The following is a 25,010-nucleotide window of genomic DNA, read 5'->3' as shown; positions in this document are numbered from 1 at the left end:
ATTTTATTTTTATATTTATTTACATTTCGTAAATGATACAATTGTAGCTATAAAATAATTATACAACATGGTTGAGGATTCAGCTTTAAATACAAACAAGCCTAAGGTAAATATGACTTGATTTATTAATTTGGTTATTGAAACATAATGAAAATATGTCAATTCAACATGTAAATAACTTTAGTAACCTACAATCTTATAATCTATTCTTATAACGAAATATAGATGTCATTAATGTTTACTATTTGTTTTTGTACAAGGCAAAAGCGACTAGGCCTAAAGCTGTATATTTATGGAGCGAAGCGGACGTGCAGAAATGGCTGAGACGGCATTGCAGCGATTATTACAGTTTGTACTGGGAACGGTTTCACGAGGTATTATATATTTAAGCTTACTTGTCTACATTTACATTCTCATGAGAATGTTAAAACCTTGGTGTTATTCTTCTAAACATCTATTATGCCTAAACATTAATCATGAACTATTTACATTACCTATTTAGTTTTTGTTTTAATTAGACCCATTTAATATGGGTCTAATTAAAAGAGAAGAGAACTGTATGTAAATGTACTTTTTCTAAAATCTCTTGAGGATTATATAAGAGTGTCTTGTCTTGTCTCTATGGGCTGGTTTCCGCAACCAAGTGGTGGTCATTTTGCATTTGGGTTAGCCTTAATCAAGCCACTACAACTCTTGGGAAAATCCTAGTAGAACCTTGATGTCACTGGCGATCTTCGTCAGGCACCTCTTTGATCCATGATGGGCAGCCTTGTTGGGTTCTACCCACATACACCAAAATAATACAACAGTCTCATCCTCTTCCGGGCATTAAGGACTATCATATTTTATATGCTCGGGTTGGCAATAACAGCATATTTTAAATGCAGCCTTCTGTAAAGTATTAATCAAATTTACAGTTTGAACTACAAAAATAAATAAACAAGTACTATTATCTACTCAAAAATTACTAGTCCTAAATTCATGGTAAAATTTAAATGAAGTGGAGGAAAGTGAGAGTTATAACTGTGAAATCTCTATAATTAGCTGAAGGGTTAATCTGAATCCTTTGAAAAGTGAATAGTAGCTCATTCGTCAAGTCAGTGAATGCCAATGTATTGCAAAAAGCTTTCTTAAACTTGCTACATGGGTTATTTTTGACCACCACATGTGAGCCTTTTCACATGGTATGCTGACACTATGTATCTTGTGGTTTATTGTTTAAGAAGTATTGCATGAACATTTCATTTTACATTATTTCAGCATGATATAACTGGCAGAGCATTAGTTCGAATAAATGACAACACACTACTAAGAATGGGCATCACTAATAAGGAGCATAGGGAAGCTATATGGAGGGAGATTCTCAAACTGCGTCTCAAGACAGACATTGTTGAGATACGGGATCTGGAGCGAGCTGATTTCAACTATGATTTGTGACACAGGCCATCTCTATGTACAACAACTCCGTCTATATTTCTAAAGCATACATTGAAACTGCTAAATGTTATAATAGCACTAAAGATTATGAAACAGCACATGTGAGAAAGAGATAAATAGATAAGTTGTCGCTCTTAGTAGAGTATACAAGGCTCTGGTGCTCTGCAAACCCGGTAAAGCTATATATACCAGGCAAGAAGAATTTTTTAAAAGCAAAAATAAACAGTTGTCAATAGTGACATGTTTTAAAATTAATGTATATCATGTGTATATAAATTTATATATAAATTTTCATTTTAAAAGACTGGCATGTGGTTCTAAATATTGTCTGTGTTATTGTTTACTTCAGATAGTTTTACAGTAATCAATTCGTGTTATGGAAAAAATGCCAGAGGAGACAATTTCATAAAAACTAGATTCAAAATGTGGTTCACATAATTGAATACTTCAGTTAAATATACAAGAGTCTGAAACACTCATCTGTGCGGAGTCCAGAATTAAATCAGACAGATTTCATTATTATCAATTTAGAAAAAATTCTTCGCTGTTATTAATTTTTTAGTTTTTTCAAAGGTATATTTAAATTAGCTTTGTTATATAAGATTGTCACAATTTTCTATAATCTTCAGTATAAACTTACATTAGTTTGTAACATGCTACATACTGAGAAGACCCAACTGATGAAGAATCAGCTGTTGTTAAAAATCTGTTACATAGTGTTATTTTAAAACACAAAATCAAAACCGTTGAAAAATCTCTAGTATACTTTTTCAAAAGCAAATATTGATATAGCAATGAATATATAATATATTTGTCACTAATACATATGAAATGTCTTCCTAATTTGCAAGGAATAGGTTAAATACATAAATATCATATTTCAGTGTTTCTAAACGTGATTAGTATAAGCGTAAGTAAATAGCTTGTTATATTGTAATTGAGTGTTGCCACTATGTGATATATTTGATATAATCTGTGGTAACTGTATATCATCCAACATTTTGTCGTTAATTTATTTGCATAAAAATGTACACGTATTTCTGGATGATAAGTCAAAAATGTTTATTAAAGAAATTTAATACAAAAGCTAGAAATTGGAACCACTTGTTCCATATATAGTCTTTGAAACTTAGCGATTTAAACTACAAGTTAAATAATTGTAAAAAATTTGAAAATTTACCACAGTCGTTTTCGAAACTCACGTTAAATGTTAACAGTTCGAAAATAAAATCAATATATTAATCTAGCAACACTGAAACAAAATTAGGGATGTCCTAGTATGATATATTTTAAAAATTGCTTTTATCGATTTGCATAGAGTATAAATAATTTTAAACAGGGACAATATGTAAATGTTAGAGTTACTAATAAATGACTGTATTATAATAGATGTAACAGATGTACACATTTATTTAGTTTATAAGTGTATGAAAAGGTATAATGTGAAGCAAAAAGCGTGTATTATAAGCTTTCAAGGCACTTGATATAAAGGTAGACACGTGAAGTTATAATATATAAAATAAATTAAAAATCGATGACATATTTTTTTTCACAAATTATTGCCATTTAAATTTTTTTAAGTCATGGTCATTCCATTCAGCTTGGGGCTGTCACTCTTCAATAAAACCTGTACAGCATTCCCATGGCATGGCGGCCGGAAGGTTCGAACTTCAACTTGGTCAGTTGCAATTACCTGGCTAATAACATTACAGTAGAAGAAAAATATATAGAACCTCCAGCAACGCTTCTATCTAGCATATAACATGCTTATGTTAAATAAATAAATACATTTAAAAAACTTTTAAGTTAAACGGTTTTTTGATATCCATATTGTGGTGGTTGTGGAAAAATTTGTACCTAGTCCGCCATATTGGAACGGCGTCCATCTTGAATTTTAAACTTTGACATAATCATCGTGTTTTACTAGTGTAGCCCTTTCATTTGATACCCATATTGAGGGGGTTAAGGGAAAATATGTAATCCGCCATTTATAATGTTATTGATATTATTATATTGTATTGTCATCTAAATTAAATGTGTGTACCAAATTTCAGATCAATCTGACAACGGGGAGGTGCTTTAATTTCAATTTCTAATTTTGACCCAAATAAACAAATAAATTCCGTACGGGTCGAACTAAATAAAACCGTTTAATAGAGAGCATTTTGTATTTAAAAATGTATTATATAGATAATAAATTAATCTGAAGTGACAGTAGGCGAGGCACATTGGTCTTGCAGCCGATGACAACTGGCTCCAAAGGGGTTTCTAGTGACGTCCACGAATCGGTAAACGCAGCGTATGTAACTCCCTCACTAGGTGGACAGACAACATTATAACATAGAATGCGACGTCCAGAACAGATGTGAATAATATTTTTTTTCAATACGTAATTCATATTAATGTTTATATAAATGTTATTGTATATAATCTGCATTAAAATCGGTCTAAGCTTTTCTATATCGCGTGGTCCATTTTGGTATACGAAATTATAGATTCAAGCTGGCTTGGCGCTCGCATCGGTTATATAGCGCAAAGGTTTATTCATGTGTAACGTACTTTATATGTTAAGTAATAAAATGCTCAATAAATAAGCTAGTTTGTTCATTTTATTATTTCCTCAGTCCTAGTGAATTTGTTGCATATTTGCACTAATGGCAACATTACGTCATCGTCGGTGGCGCATCGAAATGGGGAATTCCACAGAAATATAATGCAGTGAATATCGACATTTCTACATAGGATTTCAAGTTGTTTATTACTTCAAGACTACCAGCACTAGGAAGAATTCTACAGTACCTTGTCGTCGGCTGTCGTGTATTACTGCTAGGTTTCGGTAGAAGCTGATGCTGTCAGCCCAGTGGCTTTTACAGCTTCATCGGAACTGAGTTCACGGAGAGGAAGGGTCCGTGAACTTAAAAATGTAGAAGCTGAACAGACGCATTCCAGTTGTACGGTGACGTTCGGACGTAGTAAACCGCTCTACCAGAGTAGAGTCGTGTAGTGTTGATGTGTTGTGTGCCAAGGATGGATCCGGATCCAACCTCGGTTTGCCCAAGCTGTCCGCAGTTAGGAAGCGGGCGGCCACCACCTAAGAACGGGTGTTGTGATGTGGTTAGTGTTTTGTTCTATTGTGAACGACGCGATGTCCTGTACGGAGTGTCGCAGATGAAGTGGTCGTTGGTGCTGTGTCATGTATTAGAAAGACGCCGCCTTGATCTCGAGCTTGAGTTAAGGAAAAAGGTAAAGGAAGATGTTCATGGGCAATAACATGACTTCCAAACAGGGAAACCAGACAGAAAAAAAAAGGATAAGACATACATACTTTATTTAAGACATAGGGCAAAAGTACTAGGACTAAGGTTTTTAGAAAATAAGTAGAAACATTATGCCAAATAGTGAAATAGTAAAAGTTTTTTATTCCAATTATATGAGCCGGATATGAATTTCACAATTTACATAAATTCCTATGTCACCCACAAATCAAAACGATTTCGTTTCAACTCATATCAGCATGAACTGCCACGGCGAAAAAAAAAAAGAACTGCCACGGCGAACTGAGATTTAAAGAAAATTGTAAATAAAGATACCCAGAATGTAGTAGTTGGGGATGGATGTGACGAATAGAACAGAAGAGAAAGACTGAGAAAATTGTGGAATAGAAGAAGAGAAAGTTAATAAAAAAGATCGTAAAAAAATTAATAAAGAAAATAAACGACCCTGTCCTTCCCAAAGATTGGGGTATAGGTAAACTGTCACCGCAGTATATGAAATTCATTGGAATGACAGTGGCGCCATCTGTCGAAAATTGGTCATACCAAATTAAAAACTCGCGGGGTGTGCACAACAACATTTATAGTATACGACATACAGGCAAACATTCGTTATATATGTATATATATGTGTACATATATGTATGTAGACATATATTGCGTATGGGATGGAACTTTCCCTCAACCAATAAAAAATATATTATTTTATGTTTTGTTAGAGAACGAGAGAACAGTGGTGGCCAAACGGAAGTTTTGTGATCGTAGTCGTGGGTTCGATTCCTGGGATACAATCTTAATTATCAATATGCACACACACACAGGCGCGCGCGCGCACACACGCACACACACACGCGCACGCACACGCACGCATGCACGCGCACACACACACACACATATATATATATATATATATATATATATATATATATATATATTGGAAACATCTGTCAAAATAACTTAATCATTAAGAGACCAAAGTAAAGTTACTTTTTTAAACTTTAAAACACTATAATTTTAATCTAAGTAAACAAAATGCACTGCGCAATTACATTTTCAAGAAGTGGATTGTTAATTTATATAAATATCATTTATTATGTAAATATTTACTCCAATTATTCGCCATCTTGTCGTAAACATTCTTCGGTTCCGTGTACCCTTGCGTCAGGCGGGTTCGTGGATTTTGCACCGTCACGGCAACTTCCATTTGCTTACTTAAAATGTAAATATTTACACATCGCTGTGATTCATTGCCTTTGGGAACTTTTACTTGCGTATCGGGAATTGAGTATCTTAATAATAGAATCTTATTTATGAATATTATAAGAAAGGGCCTGAAAAGCAGGCTCAAGGTCGCCCTGAGAGCAATCAGTCATGAAGAGATGTCTTGTCTTGTCTTATAGAGACAAGGTGAGAGAGTAGGAGAGGGTTAAAAAATACTATAGAAAATGAAAAGGCGAATCGGAAATCACTTGAGTTTATTACGAAACTCAGAAACATGGTCTAAAAAGTTATTAAGGCGCTCAAGCTTATAGATTTGTTCTTCAGTAGTATTTATATTATATCTATATTCATTTTATTCGATTTTGAAACCCAAAAGTGTAGTAATTCAGTGGCATTAGAGAAAAGTGCGGAGAACACAGCAGATGAAAAACGAACACTTAAATAAAGCAAGAGTTAGCACCACAAACATCTCTGTATATTTACCAGGTAAATCCGTTTCCGGATCATAAGAAATCACTTCGGCCTATATACAAAACTGATCCAAACATCGAATATGTTACAAGGCATCTTTATTTACGATCTACAAGCTGACGAAGACCGACCGGCCCGCTTGCCCAACCTTCTCTTGGTACGCCGTATAGTCTTCATTGGAAATTCTGGTACCATTACTTATCTCATGTAGCGTAAATATTTGCATCAGTTTAATGTAACTTTTAATATAATTTGGAAAATAGGAGTATGTTTGGATGTTGTAATACTCTGTGTCTCTCGACAAATGTACCCATGTTCTTTTTTATTTTTTACGTATTTAAAAAGCATTACACAAGAAGCATTCTACAAGAAAGCCTTAACAAAGTAGATGACTGGCTGCAGAAGTGGTGCATTAAGGCAAGTGCCTCTAAATCGATCCACATTACTTTCACGCTTAGAAAAGGAAACTGTTCACCCGTACAATTGGGTAACAACACCTTACCCCACAGTGACTTAGTGAAGTACCTTGGTATACAACTGGACAGAAGACTTACATGGAAACAGCACATTAAAAAGAAACGTGATGAGGAAAAAAAAACGATTCCGGTCTATGTACTGGCTGTTGGCTCGTAACTCCAAGCTATCGGTGGACAACAAGCTCCTTATCTACAAAATGATACTCAAATCTGTGATGTACGGAATCCAACTCTGGGTAAGCGCTTGTAACTCCAACATAACCATTATACAAAGGCTACAAAATGGCATACTGCGTACCATTACAAGCGCTCCATGGTTCCTCACGTATTCTGAAATCCACGTAGTTCTGGAGATCAAAACAGTAAAGGAGGAAATCCAGCAGTCATCTACTAATTATAAATATCGGCTAGACAAACACCCATATGACTTGGCTTCCGAATTGACTTGCATCCAGTACAGGAAACGTCTTAAACGCCATGACATCCAGAGACTAGACGCTCGATGGTGAACTAGGAGTGTCTCCCGCCGGGGAGTTCCCTTCCAAGGCTATAACCACTAAAAAAATCAGCTTATAGTCCTGGGAATGATCGCAGATGAAATAAGGAACACAAAAAAAAATTACAAAGCGTCGTTTCAGATCTGCAAAGGTAAAACCTCTCTCAAAGGTATACCATCATATACCATCGCCACGTTTGGTAGACGGGTTGGTGATCTTAGTGTTGTATGCACGCAGAGGACGCTGCTGTTCATCCTCTGGAAACTTATTTGTGAGCAGTGGTAATCCTATTTAATTAATAAACATATTTATTTATTTTTATTTAATATTCTTTATTGTACATTTAATAAGTTTTACAATAATATACAAAAAGGTACAATCGTCGATAAGGCGATCTTATCACACCAGGAAATCTCTTACAGACAACCCTAGTTGGAAAAGGAAAAAGTAATAATAATGGGTAGTTTACGTATACAAAAAATACATATTTACAAAGAAACGAACATAATCATTCATAGACATACATACATATGTATATAACATATATACTTATAATAAATAAAGTTTAATACATATTATAAATATATTACAATAATAAATAAAAACATCTAACTGACTTCGATCTGTATTGGTTCGATAGCACTTGCCTCAGTGTGAATTATATAAGATTGTATCCCGGGAATGGAGTCCCAATCTCACTCCTCTACCGCAAGAGATTTAAAATTCCCGGGCATTAGGTAGCTAAAATTTTTCTTAGGTTGGTAGTACTGTCTAAAACATTTGCCAAGCCAAGCCAAGCGTCTATTTGTCAAAAGTTGAAATTTCATTTGGCACAGTCTAAATCATTATGAAAGATGTTTTGTGTCGAATTGGTCGATGTCATACATCGATCGTTCACGGCTTTTTTTTTGCCAAAAACCCGACTTATTTGACTTCTGTATATTCGCTGTAATTTTTTATCACAATATTATTTCATACAGTAATAATCGATCAGCATCTGAAATCTGACTTATATTGTTATTCAGCAAATTGTGAAGAAAATTAAAACAAATGTGTTTCATTGCTAATATTTATTTGTTTTGTTTTTTAATTCATATTATTATCTATTTGGGGTACCGAAAAATAATGTCGCTTAAAGTTAAATTCACACGACTACATTTTTAATAAGTTTTATTTCTAATCAACAATATATTCACCTTATCAACAACCTTTTTTCTATCTAGTATACAAAATCAATGCCGGAGCGGTAAAAATCAATCGGTTTTTCTGTAAAATATATCCCTAATAGATTCAGACATTACTTTGCGAAAGTCTATTTTAAGTAAGAAAAGGACCAGGTGACCAAGTGCTAACTCGATGTTTGGCACTAATCGGTGTAACATAACTCCTGAAGATGCCTCGTAGAGGGGTGAAACACGTGTTGAGTGATTTAACGGTGGTAGTTGTGTAATTCGCATTATTTGCCGCATGCGCATTTATAAGCGGTCTGGCGGGCTGTGCACTTTATTGCACGACTACTGCTACGTAGCGGAAGTAACTATATATTACTCCTTTTCTTACTTGTGTAAAATATATCGACTGAAAAGACATTACTTTCCGGTCCCCCTAAAACATTAAAACATTTATGGTGCCTACTTCTTACATCATGAGAAGAATTCTAGAAGAGTCAAAATTGATAGAAGATAGAACCAGATTTAGAAAGTAGGTACAACGTATTTTATTTAGGACTCTGTAGTAGTGCTTCTTCTTTTCAGCTGAAAGACGCCCACTGCAAAGCATTATTCTCCCTCAAAGATCACCAAATTGACCAGGTCTTCCGCTGCCTACATACTGCGACTTCCTGGGAAAGTAACTATGGTATACACACGCCGCGTCTTATGCCCATCGGTTGCATGTCATGATATGCGACAAGCAATTCTTCAAACTACATATAGACGAATGAATTTTATCTTTTATTACTAGATCTATATATATCACTATTATTATATTTAGGGATATAAAATCGACTATGTCTCAAAGGAACCTTTCTGCGAGGCAGAGGGCTCTTATAAAAATCGGCACGATGACACGTTTTTTGGTTCCCGCTTCCATTCTCTTCTCAAGCAAATTCTATTTGTCTATTTGTTGTAATTGATGTTGTGTTGCTAGCCGGTCTACAGGTACAGCTTCATCGAAATTGAACCCGTGGAAACAGAGGTCCAAGGACTAAAAATTTTACACTGGGGATCGTACCTCAGTTACGACGAAGATCTGTCTACACGCGGAAAACTACAACCGTGTAGGTGTATAGTGTAGTGAGTGGGGTGTTGAGTATGTAGCACGAAGCGAGGACTACACGGCGGTCGGGAGAGACACGGGCCTCTCCGTACCGCCTTCGCTTGAACGCGGGTTTTTTTTTTTATATTTTATATGGCCCCCGTTATTGGGAGCCTCTCGTACCCCCATCTGGTGTGGGACAGGGACTTTTTGTTTACATTTATTTACTTATTCACAAACATATTATCTTTCATTCATTTCTTTCTTTCCACAATTCCACTATCTTTCCCTTTCGCTATGTATCGCCTTTCATTCATTCCTCATTACTGTTACATTTTCTTATATTCTATTATTATTGTTACTCTTACATTTTTGTTATTATTTTTTTCTTTATAGGGATATTACATATTGATTTGTTTTACATTATTTTTATTCTACATTTTTATTGGCTTTTATTTTTCTCTATTACAATACTTGAACGCGGGTTAGGCGGACGCGGCCGCCGTGTCATGTGTAGGAGTGAAACAATTTCTGGGTACTATAGCTATATATATTTACTTGCTGTAAAGGATACCATCATCACATAAATTGGACTAGTTTCAGGACGAAAGGGGCATTGCATTGCGGTTAGGTTGACGGGTAATTTTTGTTTAAAGAAACTTCATACGTGACGTCACATTAAAAAATTTTTGTTGTCAATATATTGAATTAAATTTTATAGTTTTTAATTCAAACGACAATCATTTCGTTTCAAAACACCGTGTTAATTTTTTACAACTAATCATATCTTCGATGCATTTTGTATATATTTTATGAACGCGTGACGGTTGTTCCGCGACGCATCAAAGCGAAATGATGTCGTTTGTTAAGACGCCAGCTGTGTAAAACCGAACGGAAATAGAAATTAGCTTTGAAGAGTTTTTTTTATCGAAAACTGGACAGGAAATGATCGCTACTGTATCGTTTTATAGTTTTTTGACCTATTTGACTATAGTGACTCGTTATTTATTTATTAAACATATACAGGATGATTAAATGTAAATGATTTATAGGGATATTACACCACTACTTGGTTTCTGTTGATGCTGTTAGCCCAGGAGCTTTTACAGCTTCATCGGAACTGAGTTCACGGAGCGGAAGGGTCTGTGAACTTAAAAAAAATATAAAAATAAAACAGAAGCTGGTCAGACGCATTCCAGCTGTACGATGACGTTCACACGTAGTAAACCGCTCTACCCGAGTAGAGCTGTGTAGTGTTGATGTTGTGCATCCAGCTTGGGACGGCAGCGTGGACCATAGGCGAGCGAAGTATGGATCCGGATCCAACCTCCGTTCGCCCTTGTGATATTACACCCATTTTCAATAAGCCTGTATAAAGTGCACTATAAGATTTTACATATTTTTTTAACTCATAGCTTCAGGCAGTACTAAGTCTGTAGGGACAGTAATAAATTTTTACTATATTTAATGGAATCAGGCGTTATCTTACGGAATTCCATCCTAAGTAAGAAAAGGACCAATATTCAGCACATGCAGTGGTAGTCGTGCAACAAAATGCACCGCCCGCCAGCCCGCTGATAAATGCGTATGCGACAAACAATGCGAATTACACAACTGCCACCGTTAAACCACTCAACACGTGTTTCACCCCTCCACGGGGCATCTTCAGGAGTTATGTTACACCGATTAGTGCCAAACACAGAGTGACTTTTTACTATATTGTAACTAAATATTAAAATACTTTCTCTTATTATAATATAATAAGAAAAGGAAAGTGAAAGTCTCTCGCTTCGGAGGCCAAGACCCACTTTGGGTCACTGAGCCAGCGGAGTAAGCAAGTAAGTACACACACACACACACACACATATATATATATATATATATATATATATATACGTGTTCACATGTTACAGTGTCTACTAAGTCTCTTAATGTATTTCAACCACATCCTAACAATGTCCAGTTGGTAAAGACTACTATCTGATCCCTAGTCCATATTGCCATTCTCAGGTTGTGCGCCAGTACCTATGCGGCGGTTGTATTCGCCACATCGATGAACCTTGCGATCGCATCTTGAGTCTCGTCCGTGCAATACACGCGCGAGTTCGTGTGACGTGATATTGACACTATTGGACACTGTTATACAGCCCGAGGTTATCTGTTGTTCATCAGACACCGATGATCGCCTTGCTCTTTAGCCCCTGAGCCTCGTAGATGATGAGCGTCCTTGAATCTATCTCTGTACCGTGGTCCTGGTTATTGAGAACTTACAAGGAGTTTCTCTGGTATATTACTCTTATATATGCCCTCGTACACCTTCTTTAGATACCTAATTAGAGGTTAAATACTTCTACATCAATCGAATATATTTAAAACAGAATTTATGATATGGCAAATAAATCATTCTACCTGTTAAAATAATCGAGATGTGAAAGATTTACTTATTCCATAATTAAATATCGACGCAAGATGCAATGAGATTTTTGCCGCGATAGCGTTGTGGTACAAGCCACAAGCGATGACACGAGTTTATATAACAATGCCGAGGAACATGTCCATCCTCAACAAGATCATGATTAAGACCAGGATCTCCACAATATGCTGCTAATGAGCTCTAAGTTATTTTGGACCTTTCACTGACAAACACATAACTTCGACAAACTACGGGTAGTAGAGAAAGGAAACGAAAACGGTGGATCAATTACCCACTGGTATGATTAAGTAAAATTAATAACTGAACTCTACATTATTACTGCCCTAAATAAATGATAGGATAGTATGGAGAGAGCTTGTCGTCGAATCTGTCAAAGCGTTTTTACACGACGTTCAGAAATGAAGAGACGACTATGAATAAGCAAGAATTTAAGACCTGAAGGTCTATATACTTTAAATTAATATAAAAAACATGAGTTATAAATGTACGATAATGATTGGCCACAATATTATCGTGTATTCCTTATAGGGCAGGTAGGTTTTGGAAGTAATGACAAGTCCGAAGTAGAAGTGTGTATATTCATCAAGCTTAACAATATTAAAACTATATAGAACACGCTTCCGCTTGTGACTTCGAACGAAATCCCATCGTACCAGGCAGATGTTCCGAAATAGCAGTTTTAATGGCCCTCCTTTGTTTTTGTGCGCCGGTCCGCGGAGATGCTTAATATAGGCCGACCGGGACCTCGTCAGATGCGACGCGACTGCTCGCTGGCTTCTTGCAAGCCGGAGAATCCGACACCACCGCTGTTCTTTGAGAAACATTATGACCAAATAAATATTCTTTGGGACAAACTAAATCTAACTTTCAAACCATGAAATGTTGATACCCTTTGCGATCGGAAAATTTCTCTGACAGAATTCCATCTAGGAGGAGCAAATATAGCTGTTCTGATTTATTTCTTCTGATTTATCGAATGAAGCAAATATAGGAATATTTGAAAATAAATAATTCGTTTAAACTGATTTATTATGTTTAATAACACTTATAAAACGTTAGTTTTTAATTTACGTAAATTCCCAGTGTGATATTTCGCGAAACAATCACCGATGTGGAGTTCTTACTGACTTCTGAATATCTTTTATTTTTGTAGGTCATCAGAAGAATTATCATCATAAAGATTTCATTCGAAGGGCGCGTAAATAGGATCTTCAAGATACGCCTACCTCCAGCAGAGAACATTCTTTGGCTAAAATGCAGATGACGATCAACATACTTGCTTTGTTGGAAATAAATAATACAATATGCTACATACTACACGCTACGAGGGTTGAACATGAGATAAAACAAATGCACTTCTATAGTATATGAGATTCTGTAGGTGATGATACAGGTTTGGAATACATATCACCGACTTCTTTTCAGCCGGTCGATGCCCACTGCAAGGCACAAGTCTTCGCCAAAGGTCGTCACAAAAACAGGCCTTGTGCTGTCCACATTCATCAACTTCCTTGTCTTGACCATATCATTGATCCACGTAGTGGGGGGCGTACCCACGCCGCATCCACTGGATTGTGGTCGCCATTTGTCAACCTTTTGGCCTAAATAGCCATCTTCTATCTTCTGCCACTTCAGAAGAGCAATTCTTCGAGTCGATGATATTGGTTCTTCTGCGGATCTCATCATTTTTATTCTATCTCGCTTCAACCGCTGTTTTAAAATACATATCTCAAAATGATCATAAAAACGTTTTAGTGTTGTGATTAGGACAAGGAGGTGTTTGGAATTTTCGTAGGTTTAATATCAGTTGAAGGATGTCAATATCATTAACGTCATCATTTGAGATGTAGTTTGTTCAATGCTGGGCAAACGTAGGTTTCCAACATGACAGGTTTGAGGTGAAGTATTTAATAAAACAAATGTTAACATTTTATAAATATAACCTGCGTTTGATTGATTTACAAGAAACATTGGACATCGTTTTCTTGTATTTAGTTTACATGTTGCTATAAAGATAAATGTTTTATCTTTTAAGATGTTTCTGTGAATTGTGCTTTACAATAATAAATCACGAAATTGTTTTAAAAAAAGAATTCTTTAAGGATATTTTAACATTTGCACATGTTCTGGATTACACAATAATATTTTTGTCTTAATTTAAAACAGACTTCATAATTAATTATGATTTAGTTTCTGATGAAAGGGAAGAAAAAAAATGTTGAAAATTACGTTACAAATTTTTGTCCCTATATATTTTTAAAGAAATATTCTAATAAAGAAGAATCAAATCTCATATATATATATATATATATATATATATATATGTATATATCACAAATCAAATATATTTTATATATATGTACATGTATAAGTAAGTGATAAATCGATATTTCTTTGACAGTGTGTCGCCCTTGGTTAAGATAAAAATAACTGTCATCTTAAATATTTCATCTGAAGGTAATATAATCTGTGGCCATTAAAATTTATAATGAGACAAAATAACGAATGCGCTTCGTGTACAAATATCGGAAAAGAAGAACAATTAAAAAAGAATATTTCTGACCGTATACAGGTTTGATTAGTCTCTAGTTTGACCTGAAGACCAGTAACAAAATGCAGACAATTCGGAGAAGAATGGAGAGAAGCTACTTGGATATCAAATTAAAAGACAAAATAAGAAACACAGCCATGAACCAAAAACGCGTATAATAGATGCACTAACCTATTCCCTCCTAAGAAAGTGAAGCTAGGCAGGATACGTGGTGAGTTTCGCTGTGGACACAAAGGGTTATAAAATGGACGGGACCACGAGGTACCACAGCGAGAGGCAGACCTAATGCCAGATAGGCTGACGAGATCATGGCTCGAGGTCACGGGTGGCTCTTAGTTGACAAAGATGGAGAAAAATGGAAAGCTTTGGAGGAGGTTTTAACCCTGAGGGGGTCCATAAAATCTTAGTGCAAAATTATTAAAACTATTATCTAAAATTTAAAATTACTAATTTTAAGTCATTTGTTTGATACGAAAAAAAGCTTTATGATTATTATTATTATGTAGGTTTGACATAATTTTTTTAAATATTCACGTGTCAAGAAGATTCGATATCAAAATAGAATTTCTGATGTTCGAAATTATTAACATTATTATTGCTATTTTATTTTTCTGTTTAATAATCCATTGGCTTTAAAATTTGGCGTTTTCAAAATGGCCGTCACTTGTCAAATATTCCTTTTAATTATAGATTGTGTTTTAATTTACAAACAGTCTTAAAAGTTTGTTTCTCATTCTGTTTAAATTTGGAAACGTAATGGAAACAAATAATTATCAAAACCAAAAACAAGGTAGCCTTAGCGCCATCATATTACAGTTCAAAATGTCTCCGGCTTTTCCAGTTAATGCTCCTACATACATTTTACGCAATAAAAGGGAATAAAAAATATAATATGTTATATATATATGCGAAGGATTGACTTTATTGGTCACTAGCTGTGCCTGCGACCTTGTCCGCATAAAAAAGTTAATTTATTTAGTTTTTTTTTTTCGTTCAAGAATTTTTCTAAAACAAAAGTAGCCTAATTTACTCATACTCAGCTACCTGTCAGTGTAACTCTTGTCGAAATCAGTCCTGCCATTTCAGAAACGGACTAAAATTTTAAAAAAATATGTAATTTTTGTATATGTACCATATAAATATTCATATGCATGTATTAAAAAGTGGTTAATTTAAAATTAAAATTAAACACTCCTATTTTATTTGTCTGTAAAGATGAAGCTAACGTTTCTTGCCATTATCAGCACATCATAGTTGTCAAATCTACACAAATATACACAGATAAAAAATTAATTTCTAATAAATAAAAATTAAAATAATGTATGACAAATGCAAAACTTTATTTTTATATTATTATTGCATTAAAGATCAATAATTGGAAAAACGACGAGTGCAATAGTAAATACTTTTTGTTCCCCTGCAAATTAACAAATAAATTGACACCTATTCCTTGCTGTCAAACAAATGAATTTAGCGTCGATTTAAAACAAAAAAGGCGTTTTAGGTTATAACTTATAGTAACACCCAAAATTTGTTTTACAATGAAAACATTAACCCATTATTACTGTAATCTTTTAGTGTACGAAATAGGAAATTTGTTTTTGTATGTTACCGATGTTTATTATTTACATATTGAACTAATAAATATAGCGATCACTCTGAGATACGTTTTAATTTTTTTTCCGTCAGACTTTATTAGACAACAACATTACAATAAGGGCAGTGATTAATAAAAAACGTTCTTAAATATAGAAAATGTCTGTCTCAAAATTTTCCATAATTTTATTTGAAATAAATACATTTATAAAACTTTTAAGTTAAACGGTTTTTTGATACCCATATTGTGGTGGTTGTGGAAAAATATGTACCTAGTCCGCCATATTGTAACGGCGTCCATCTTGAATTTTAAATTTTGACATAATCATCGTGCTTTACTAGTGTAACCCTTTCATTTGATACCCATATTGAGGGGGTTAACGAAAAATATGTAATCCGCCATTTTGTATCGGCGGCCATCATAGATTTATAATGTTATTGATTTTATTATATTGTATTGTCATCTAAATTAAATATGTGTACCAAATTTCAGATCAATCTGACAACGGGAAGGTGCTTAAATTTCAATTTCTCATTTTGACCTAAATAAACAAATTCCGTACGGGTCGAACTAAATAAAACCGTTTAAAAACACTGTTGTGGTTTAAAACAAAATTTAGTTAGTAAACTGGACGTAATAGTCAAAAGTTTATATTGGTGTTCGTGGCAGATATAGGGATGACATGGCGCGAACTAAGAACTAAACGATAGAAGCCACGAATATCTCCTATGGTTATAACGAAGTTGTCTCGGGTCGCCCAACAGTTTATTGTCAGGCCCATCGCCCAGTACGGCGTAGTCACCCGCAGTGCGCGGGAAACGCGCGCGGCCGCCATCATTAAAATTTTTCCCGCCTTTATTGTACGTAATGAATTTAAACAGATTATAAAATTTCATTATTGCAATCTTATTCGAACTAGTGTTTTAAAGTGAATTGTGATTGTTTAATTATATATTAAAGGATTTCTACAGGTTAGTTTTGTATTAATAATAATTAAAATTAATTGCTTGCTAATTTAATAACCTAGATTTAATTTACATTCTCTTGTAAATTCGAAAAAAAAATCAATAGGTTACATTTAAAAGCGCCGGTAATAATGATAATATCTTGATTTAAAGAAAATACAATTAAAAATAAACAAGGAAATATAATAAGAGAATACTGATAAAGAAATTGCATAAAGTGTAGTTGTTTCAAGATTTATTTCAAAATGATTTCAAGTATTAACTCTATATATATCTACATTTTTTATAATTATAATGCACATAGACAAGATATATATATATATATATATATATACATATATACATGTATGAATATATATACATTACTTCCCATTCATGAAATTTTATTGAAAAGTCTCCTAAATCATACAATACACGAACATCTCCGTACATTAAAACTAAAATTTGAACCAGTTTCATAAACATTATGCCGTTAAATGTAGGTTATAGGACATGAAGCTGTGAAAAAACTGACGTGTCTGTCAATTGATGGATTTTTAAAATTGCATATTTTTTATGTAGCCTTTCTTTTTTGTGACCTCTCGTTTCCTTTTCATGTGTAGGACAGGGACGCTATATTTCTCGTATGTGATTTTTTCAGGTTTTTAATTTTTTTTTACACACTCCTTCCTTTATTCACAATATCTTTTATGTCTTTCACATATTCCTTCTTCATTTACAAGTATTCCAAACATCACACTTCTTTCCTTATCTACATTCCCTGATCATATCACAGATTTTATGACTCATTACATAATACACTATATTTGTAGTTTTACAATTAGAGTTATAAACCATTCTTTCTTAAAGTTTATAATATGATTTTGATCATGGTTTTATTTATTTTGTATGTCTTATAGACCTTTAGTATTATTATGGTCGAGTCATATTCCTATTTATTGTGATCTGCAACACTTTTTTTAATACTCATAGAAATATTGCAGAACAGAGCGTATTCGAGTAACTATAAACATGAACGTCCCATTGTAGTATTATTTTATTATCTCGTTACTGAAGTAGAGTTGTCGCTTGAACACCCAGAACCATCGAGTCTAACAGAACGTTGAGGAAACTTTGTTTTTATCACTGAAATTTTATTTGTGATGTCATAATTGAGTACATCACATTTTTTTAAACAATTTTACTGTAATTGTTTCTTCTTCATATATTTTAACAGACTGTAATATATTTTTGTGTATGTATATGCATCTTTACATATCGCGCTTTCTTTCTCTCTATTTAGACAGTATTTAAGTTAGGTGCGGAAAATCCTGTAGTCAGTGAACCTGTTCACTAGACTAGGGGTCAAGAATTACCTACCTCTTGTAAGACGCTACTAAAAAGGCATCGAGGGCGTAGAGATTTACGGTCTTCATCAACATGAAGTGATAATCGATTTTTGTCACTGAAAGGCATGGATGGCCGATGGGTGATGGCAAAGGATCTCCCCTAAAGATATCTATGTGGGGATATACCATTAATACCACGCTTGAAAAACTGGATGGTGATCACAGTGTAGTATTACGGTAGGTTTAGTTTGTGGTAATCCTATATAACTAATGCACAAAGTAAATTATATAACATTATATCACAGAAATCAAACACCCTACCGCTGCTACCTCAATGTAATAATACGTAAATAAATAGAAATACCTAATTATTTTTTAAAAGCGAGACCATTTGAATAAGAACTAACGTCCAAATATATTCCTTTGGCTACCAACAACTTTTTAGTGTTCATGCTCGTAACTGGTGGTGCAAAAGTAATGTCACAATTTGAACAAAATGCCATTTTGTTATAAATTAAAACAATACTTCTGTTATTTTAAAAAGAAGTTTATTCGGATGTGTACAATTGATGACTACAATAGTAAAATAAATTATCGTTCAAATGGCCACCTGTTGAGTTGAAGCATAATTGCGCTAGTTTTAATTTTGGATTGTTACTCGCAAGACATCTGGCTTCAAATTGACGATTTCTTCCTCAATGTTCGCTTTCAGGGCTTGGTAGGTGCGTGGTTAGTTACGGTAAACGCAAGATTAAAAAAGCCCTAAAGGGAAAAGTCTGATGTTGGACGAAGAGGACAACGAAGACGACACTTAGGCTGCGTTAAAACAACAGACTGAAAATTTGTCAAATAGGTTGTACTTTAAAACAACAACTTTTTTATTTATTTATACATTGCTTGCATAGACGTGTGTGCATATACATGCATATATATATATATATATATATACATGCATTTGTATGTAAGTATATGTTTGTACCTTGTAAGACTTTGTTGGACATCCTGTATGTGCTATAAAGTTTATTGAGTAACTTTCCTCTATGTAGGATTATGATCGTTTTGCACGTCCTCACAATGTAAATAATGCTAAAGACTGAAACTTAATACTAATACACATGTACATTACGTACATGTGTAATGACCTCTTGATGTATAAGTCGCATGTTAAAATGTAACTAGTTTTTAAGTTTCCTAAATGAGTTAAAATGAATAAAAATAAAACGATGATATTTGCATAAGGTGTACCGTATATTTATTGACAAATAAAAGCCATATATACACTCATTCAAATCTTTTACACCTAAAAACAATAGATTGTATATATTAGTATGACATGTGCAATTAATTTGTAATTTATATTAAAATGAAACTAATTAAGAGGAGCGTAGGACGGAGTGCATGTGTACTTAACAAGTCGCAGACGGCGATGTTGCCAAACTGCCAGAGTTCGAGCCAAGCGTGGTCTCTATACAGCGTCTGCTGCGACGGTTACTATAAAGATTGAGCTCACTGCATGCGACGCGAAACATAAGATATATATATATATATATATATATACACTCTCCGATCTCACGAATATGCAGTTTTAATAACAAAACTACCTGTACCATGTGCGTGCTGCTACGCCACCGACTATCAAATTCATTTTGATTCATTTTGTTCATAAATATTAGTATGAATTGTCACTGTAATATATGAAATTCATTGGAATGACAGTAGCGCCATCTGTCGAAAATTGATCAAACTAACTTAGAAACTTTCGTGGGTTCATGCACAACAACTTTGCTAAAGAATATCATATGATCAAATGTATAGTTTAATATTATATGAAGGACATACAGACAAACATTGATTTTATATACATAGAAGTTATTTGAATACTATCGATATGCTATCGATATCCTTCGCAGCTATTATAGTCTTTAGAAACCATCTTAATATTTCACTACACATAATAGATTTTAAATTATTTTTGAGCAGTTTTCTTGAATATTGTACAGAAAAGTAAACGTTTTCAAATTAAGAACTCTTTTGGCATATAAAGTCATAAGCAAGATGTTTTTTTATTACAAACGATCACTTTTTTCTTCCTATATTTCCCTTTTGTTTTTAAGTTATAAAGTATAAATTTTTAATATAGTGTCATATATAAAGGAACACATCTGAACCGATATTGACGCTCCAACTTTTATCGTGTTTTTTTAACTTCTGTGTACTGCTGGTGTATTTAAATAAATAAATTATATATTTAATAATAAATTGAATAAATATTTTCAAGTAACTTTTAATCTAAATTCAAAGAGTTACGTAAAAATTTAACTTTGAAAGCAGGTCGTGTCAAAACATCATGAAAGCCATCAACGAAAAACTGTCAAAACAAACACCTATATGAACGCAATCTAAACACCTTCAGATGTTGTTTAATGCATCCTATTAATAAAAAAATGTTTATATTCCGTGTAAATTATCATGGAATATAAACATTTTTCTTTTTTAGTTTTAAAAAATTTTATTTCTCACAGTTAATTAAAATAAATAACTTTTTTATTTGACGAAAAAGTAAAGAATATATCTATATATACACATATAAATATATATATGTATATATATATATATATATATATATATATATATATATATATTTACATATTTATATATATGATTATGTCGAATAACTAACTTGTGTAGCAGAGATATAGAACATTTTTTACGCAAACATATTAGGAATAAAAATATAATATTTTAGTTGTTAAAATAATTAAAATATATTACACATTATTACCATGTATGATTAAATGCTAAGGTACCTTAATTAACTATATTTCTCCTTCTATTTGCGTCGTAAACTTCTCTCTTGAGGATCGAGATCCTTTTTGGAAAGTTTCTTCGATTTTCACCACACTATAATATATTGTAAGTCGCGTAGTATTTTTGAAGATACCTGATGCAATTTGGGTGAGAGCGTGGGGGATAAGGGTCCCCTTAACGATCATGTATTACAATATAGTTTGTGTTATTTGTAAAATGGTGCTCTCAATATATACATATATTTATATATTGTACTTGTGTGCTTTTTTTTAATTTAATTTAAATTTGCTTGTGAAACCTTTGGAACCGAAAGGTTTTTCGGCGACCAAGAGCCACTAGACACCATTAGATGGACCGACGAAATAGATAAGGTAGCTGGAACTCGCTATATGCGATATATCAGTAATTGCTGTGATCTTTGGAAAAGGCTTGTCTCGCAATGGGCGCCCATCGGCTGGGAAGAACAAGATTGATGCAATAGCATAATTTAATCTAAAACAACGAAGGCTCCAAAAGTGCTATATAAACTAGGTTTTTATAAGTGCCAACTTCGACAATATTCATATAACATCTGTAAACATAAATAAGGTCGCGGAAAATCACTGACACACAGTGCATGACCGGTCGTTTTTGCGATCTTTGTGAAGCTTATGCCTTGCAGTGGGTTTCTATCTGCTGAAAATAAGAACTGTAAAGAAGACTACAATAATAGATAAATAAAAAATTAATTAACACGTTCACTGCGGGCCCAATTTTGAAGAACTTTCAGCTGGTGCGGCGGAGGTCGAATCAGCCTCAAGCTGAACTTCCTAGTACTGCGGTTGAGGCCTTTTCTGCCTCATGTTCATCAATATTTTTTTACAATATTGAGTCAATGCTTCGCAGACATAAAGAAAGCTATATTTGTCTTTGTCATACCTCATACGTTTGAGTGTAAACAGCCGCCGCACTAGTGAGAAAACACGAGTTTTACGCGCCGTACCAGTGCAAAGTTTACCATGAGGCTGAATCGACCTCAAGCCGCAGTGAACGTGTTAAAAGATGTTAAAATCTTTGTTATTTCATCTTAGACAAATTATACAATTGTTTACGCATATCTGTGAACATAGAATATCTTATATGTCCTGTATGGATACGTAATTATATGTGTAAACTATAAATATACTGTCGGCACGCAGTATGGCACGCAACGTACGTTTCACGCACTACATGCGTGTGATTTACACACGTCTGGCTCACAACTAGGCTACACTAATTGCGTCTAAAATGTCCCGAACTATGTATTGATAGCCAAATGATTATACAGGGTGATTGCTTATATGTGTACGAGATTTAAGAGTTAATAGTTTAAGAAATAAGTGGACTGGGACTTGCGATCGTAGGTCCCGTGTTCTATTTCTATTCGAATTACTTCACAAACGAGTTGCAAGAGGATGTGCAGCTGCGTTCTCTGGGTAGATACCACACTGTGGTCACCAACCCGTCTGCCAGGAGTAGTGATAATGGTATATCCCCCCATAGATATCTTTGGGGTAGGCCTATACCTTGCAGTGGTACCTATACCCGTCTATGGGTTGAAACGACAAAGACGATGATATATCAACAGTCAAGAACTTAGAATGTAGTGGTTGAGGATGGATGTATGGCTAATGGAATGAAAGAGAAAAACTGGGAAGATTGTAGAATGAAAGAAACAGTACGACAGATAAGATGATACATGAAAGAGAAGAATGAAAATAATAAAAAATATGAATAAATTACTAGAATTAAAAAGTCCCGGTCCCACACGAGATAGGGGAACGAGAGGTCCCCAACAGCGGGGACCATTAAAAAAAAAGTCAAGACCTAGGGCTTTCCTTGGATGTTTGAGCCTTTTCACACTATAAATAAAAAGTTTTGTGTGCTTTGGTACCTTTTCGAAAATAATTTATTTGTATATTAATATGTGTAGAACAATATTGATTATAATATATACATATAATATGTGTATATATACAAAAATTAGTATTTTAAAAAGTCAAATTAATAAGTATTAATTATTATTTAATATCTATCTGTCCCTGCAACTTTGTACTACAAGAAGTTATTGAATTTAGTGATCAGTTTTAAAACGTATTTTCTTTTATTATTATTAGGTTACTTATTATTTCTGTAAACATTGATTCTTGTACAGAGTGTACTACACAGTAATTGACAGAAAATTAACTATACATTCGTACATTTAAAACTTTTATACCTATTTCGAATCGACCTGTATATTAGTACAACGACAAGGCTAAAGAAACCTAGAGTTAAGCTGTGGTACAGGTTGTAAAATCTTTACTTAGACCGATAAGTCGACAAACTATGGCTTCATTGGATTTTGAACATGGCTTGTGTTGCAAATAAAATATTAAATCTATATTAGCTTTAATTTTTTACATTTATGATTATATAACATAGTAATTGAATAAACACACTTTTTTATCATCACATATTAATCATACTTACTTTACTTTATTGGAGAAAAACAGTAAGAAAAGGCAGTAAGAAAATATAAACTTAGAAATATAAAATTAGTTACAATTGTTACCTTATAACTATATCACTAAGAACATTTAATGATTTAAAATCAAAAATGACAAAACAAATAAAAACATTACTAAACAGGGATCAAAGATCCATAGCATTCTGCAGATCACACCGCAATAATTACGCAATTATATAATAATAATAATAATAATTATGCAATTAAACCAGATGTAGAGCCTGTAGATTTCCAAGAGTACTGGTTGGAGATGGTCTGCAACCAACGTCTTTTCGTCGATTTAAACCCTCGTCTCTTCACCATTAGGTAGACATCCGGCGCTGCAGCTACCGCAGTCTTCAGTCCAGAAACTAAAGATCCCAGCCCTTTTCTATTCCCCTACCACTTCAATAAGAGTTTCAACATAGCTTGTGTTGTAAATACAATATTAAATCAATATTTGTTTATATTTATGAATATATAACATAGGAAGTAAATCAACATAGTTTTTAATCATCACATTTTAATCATCATCAGATGTAGAACTTGCCTGTAGATTTCCAAGAGTGCTGGTTGGAGACGGCCGGCATCCAACGACTTTCGTCGATTTAAACAAGATCGTCTCTTCACCTTTAGGTAGACATCCGGCGCTGCATTTACCATAGTCTTCACTTCAGAACCTAAAGATCCCAGCCTCTTTTTATCCCCCTATCACTTCAATAAGAGATTCAACATAGCTTGAATTGCAAAAACAATACTAAATCAATATTTTTTTTAATTTATGTATATATAACATGGGAAGTGAATCTACATAGTATTTTATCATCACATTTTAATCATCATCAGATGTAGACCCTGTAGATTTCTAGGAGGACTGATCTGAGACGGTCTGCGTCCAAAATCTTTTATCGATTTTTACAAGGTCGTCTCTTCACCTTTAGGTAGACATCCGGCGCTGCATTTACTGCAGTCTTTACTCCAGAACCTTAATGCAAGTTGAAGTGGTAGGGGGAATAGAAGGGGGCTGGGCCTTCTATTCCCCCTACTACTTCAACTTGCAAATCCACCTGGCTATGTTATCTATTTTTGTCATCGAAAAAGTTGAAACATACTGCTCTAGAACTTAAATAAACGTGTGCGGTTTTGCGAGAAATATCAAACGTATAAAGATATGTGCCAATGTTCCAATGG

General features: G+C 33.9%; 1 protein-coding gene across 1 annotated transcript; it reads left to right on the top strand.

Annotated features, from left to right (window-relative positions):
* The first annotated feature begins 27 nt into the window (after positions 1–27).
* On the top strand, positions 28–2,564 carry ave (Protein aveugle). The gene is made up of 3 exons (XM_068761805.1): positions 28–106; positions 261–374; positions 1,261–2,564. Exons 1-3 carry the CDS (start codon positions 68–70, stop codon positions 1,435–1,437), a joined length of 330 nt encoding a protein of 109 aa, XP_068617906.1. The 5' UTR covers positions 28–67; the 3' UTR covers positions 1,438–2,564.
* The last annotated feature ends 22,446 nt before the right edge of the window (positions 2,565–25,010 follow it).

Source organism: Battus philenor, unplaced genomic scaffold (genome assembly GCF_028537555.1).
Source record: "Battus philenor isolate CCGP_79_NKW_IND1 unplaced genomic scaffold, ilBatPhil1.0.hap1 SCAF_15, whole genome shotgun sequence".
Lineage (NCBI taxonomy): Eukaryota > Metazoa > Arthropoda > Insecta > Lepidoptera > Papilionidae > Battus > Battus philenor.
Note: the sequence above shows the minus strand (reverse complement) of the source record. Positions and strands in the feature narration are given on the sequence as shown.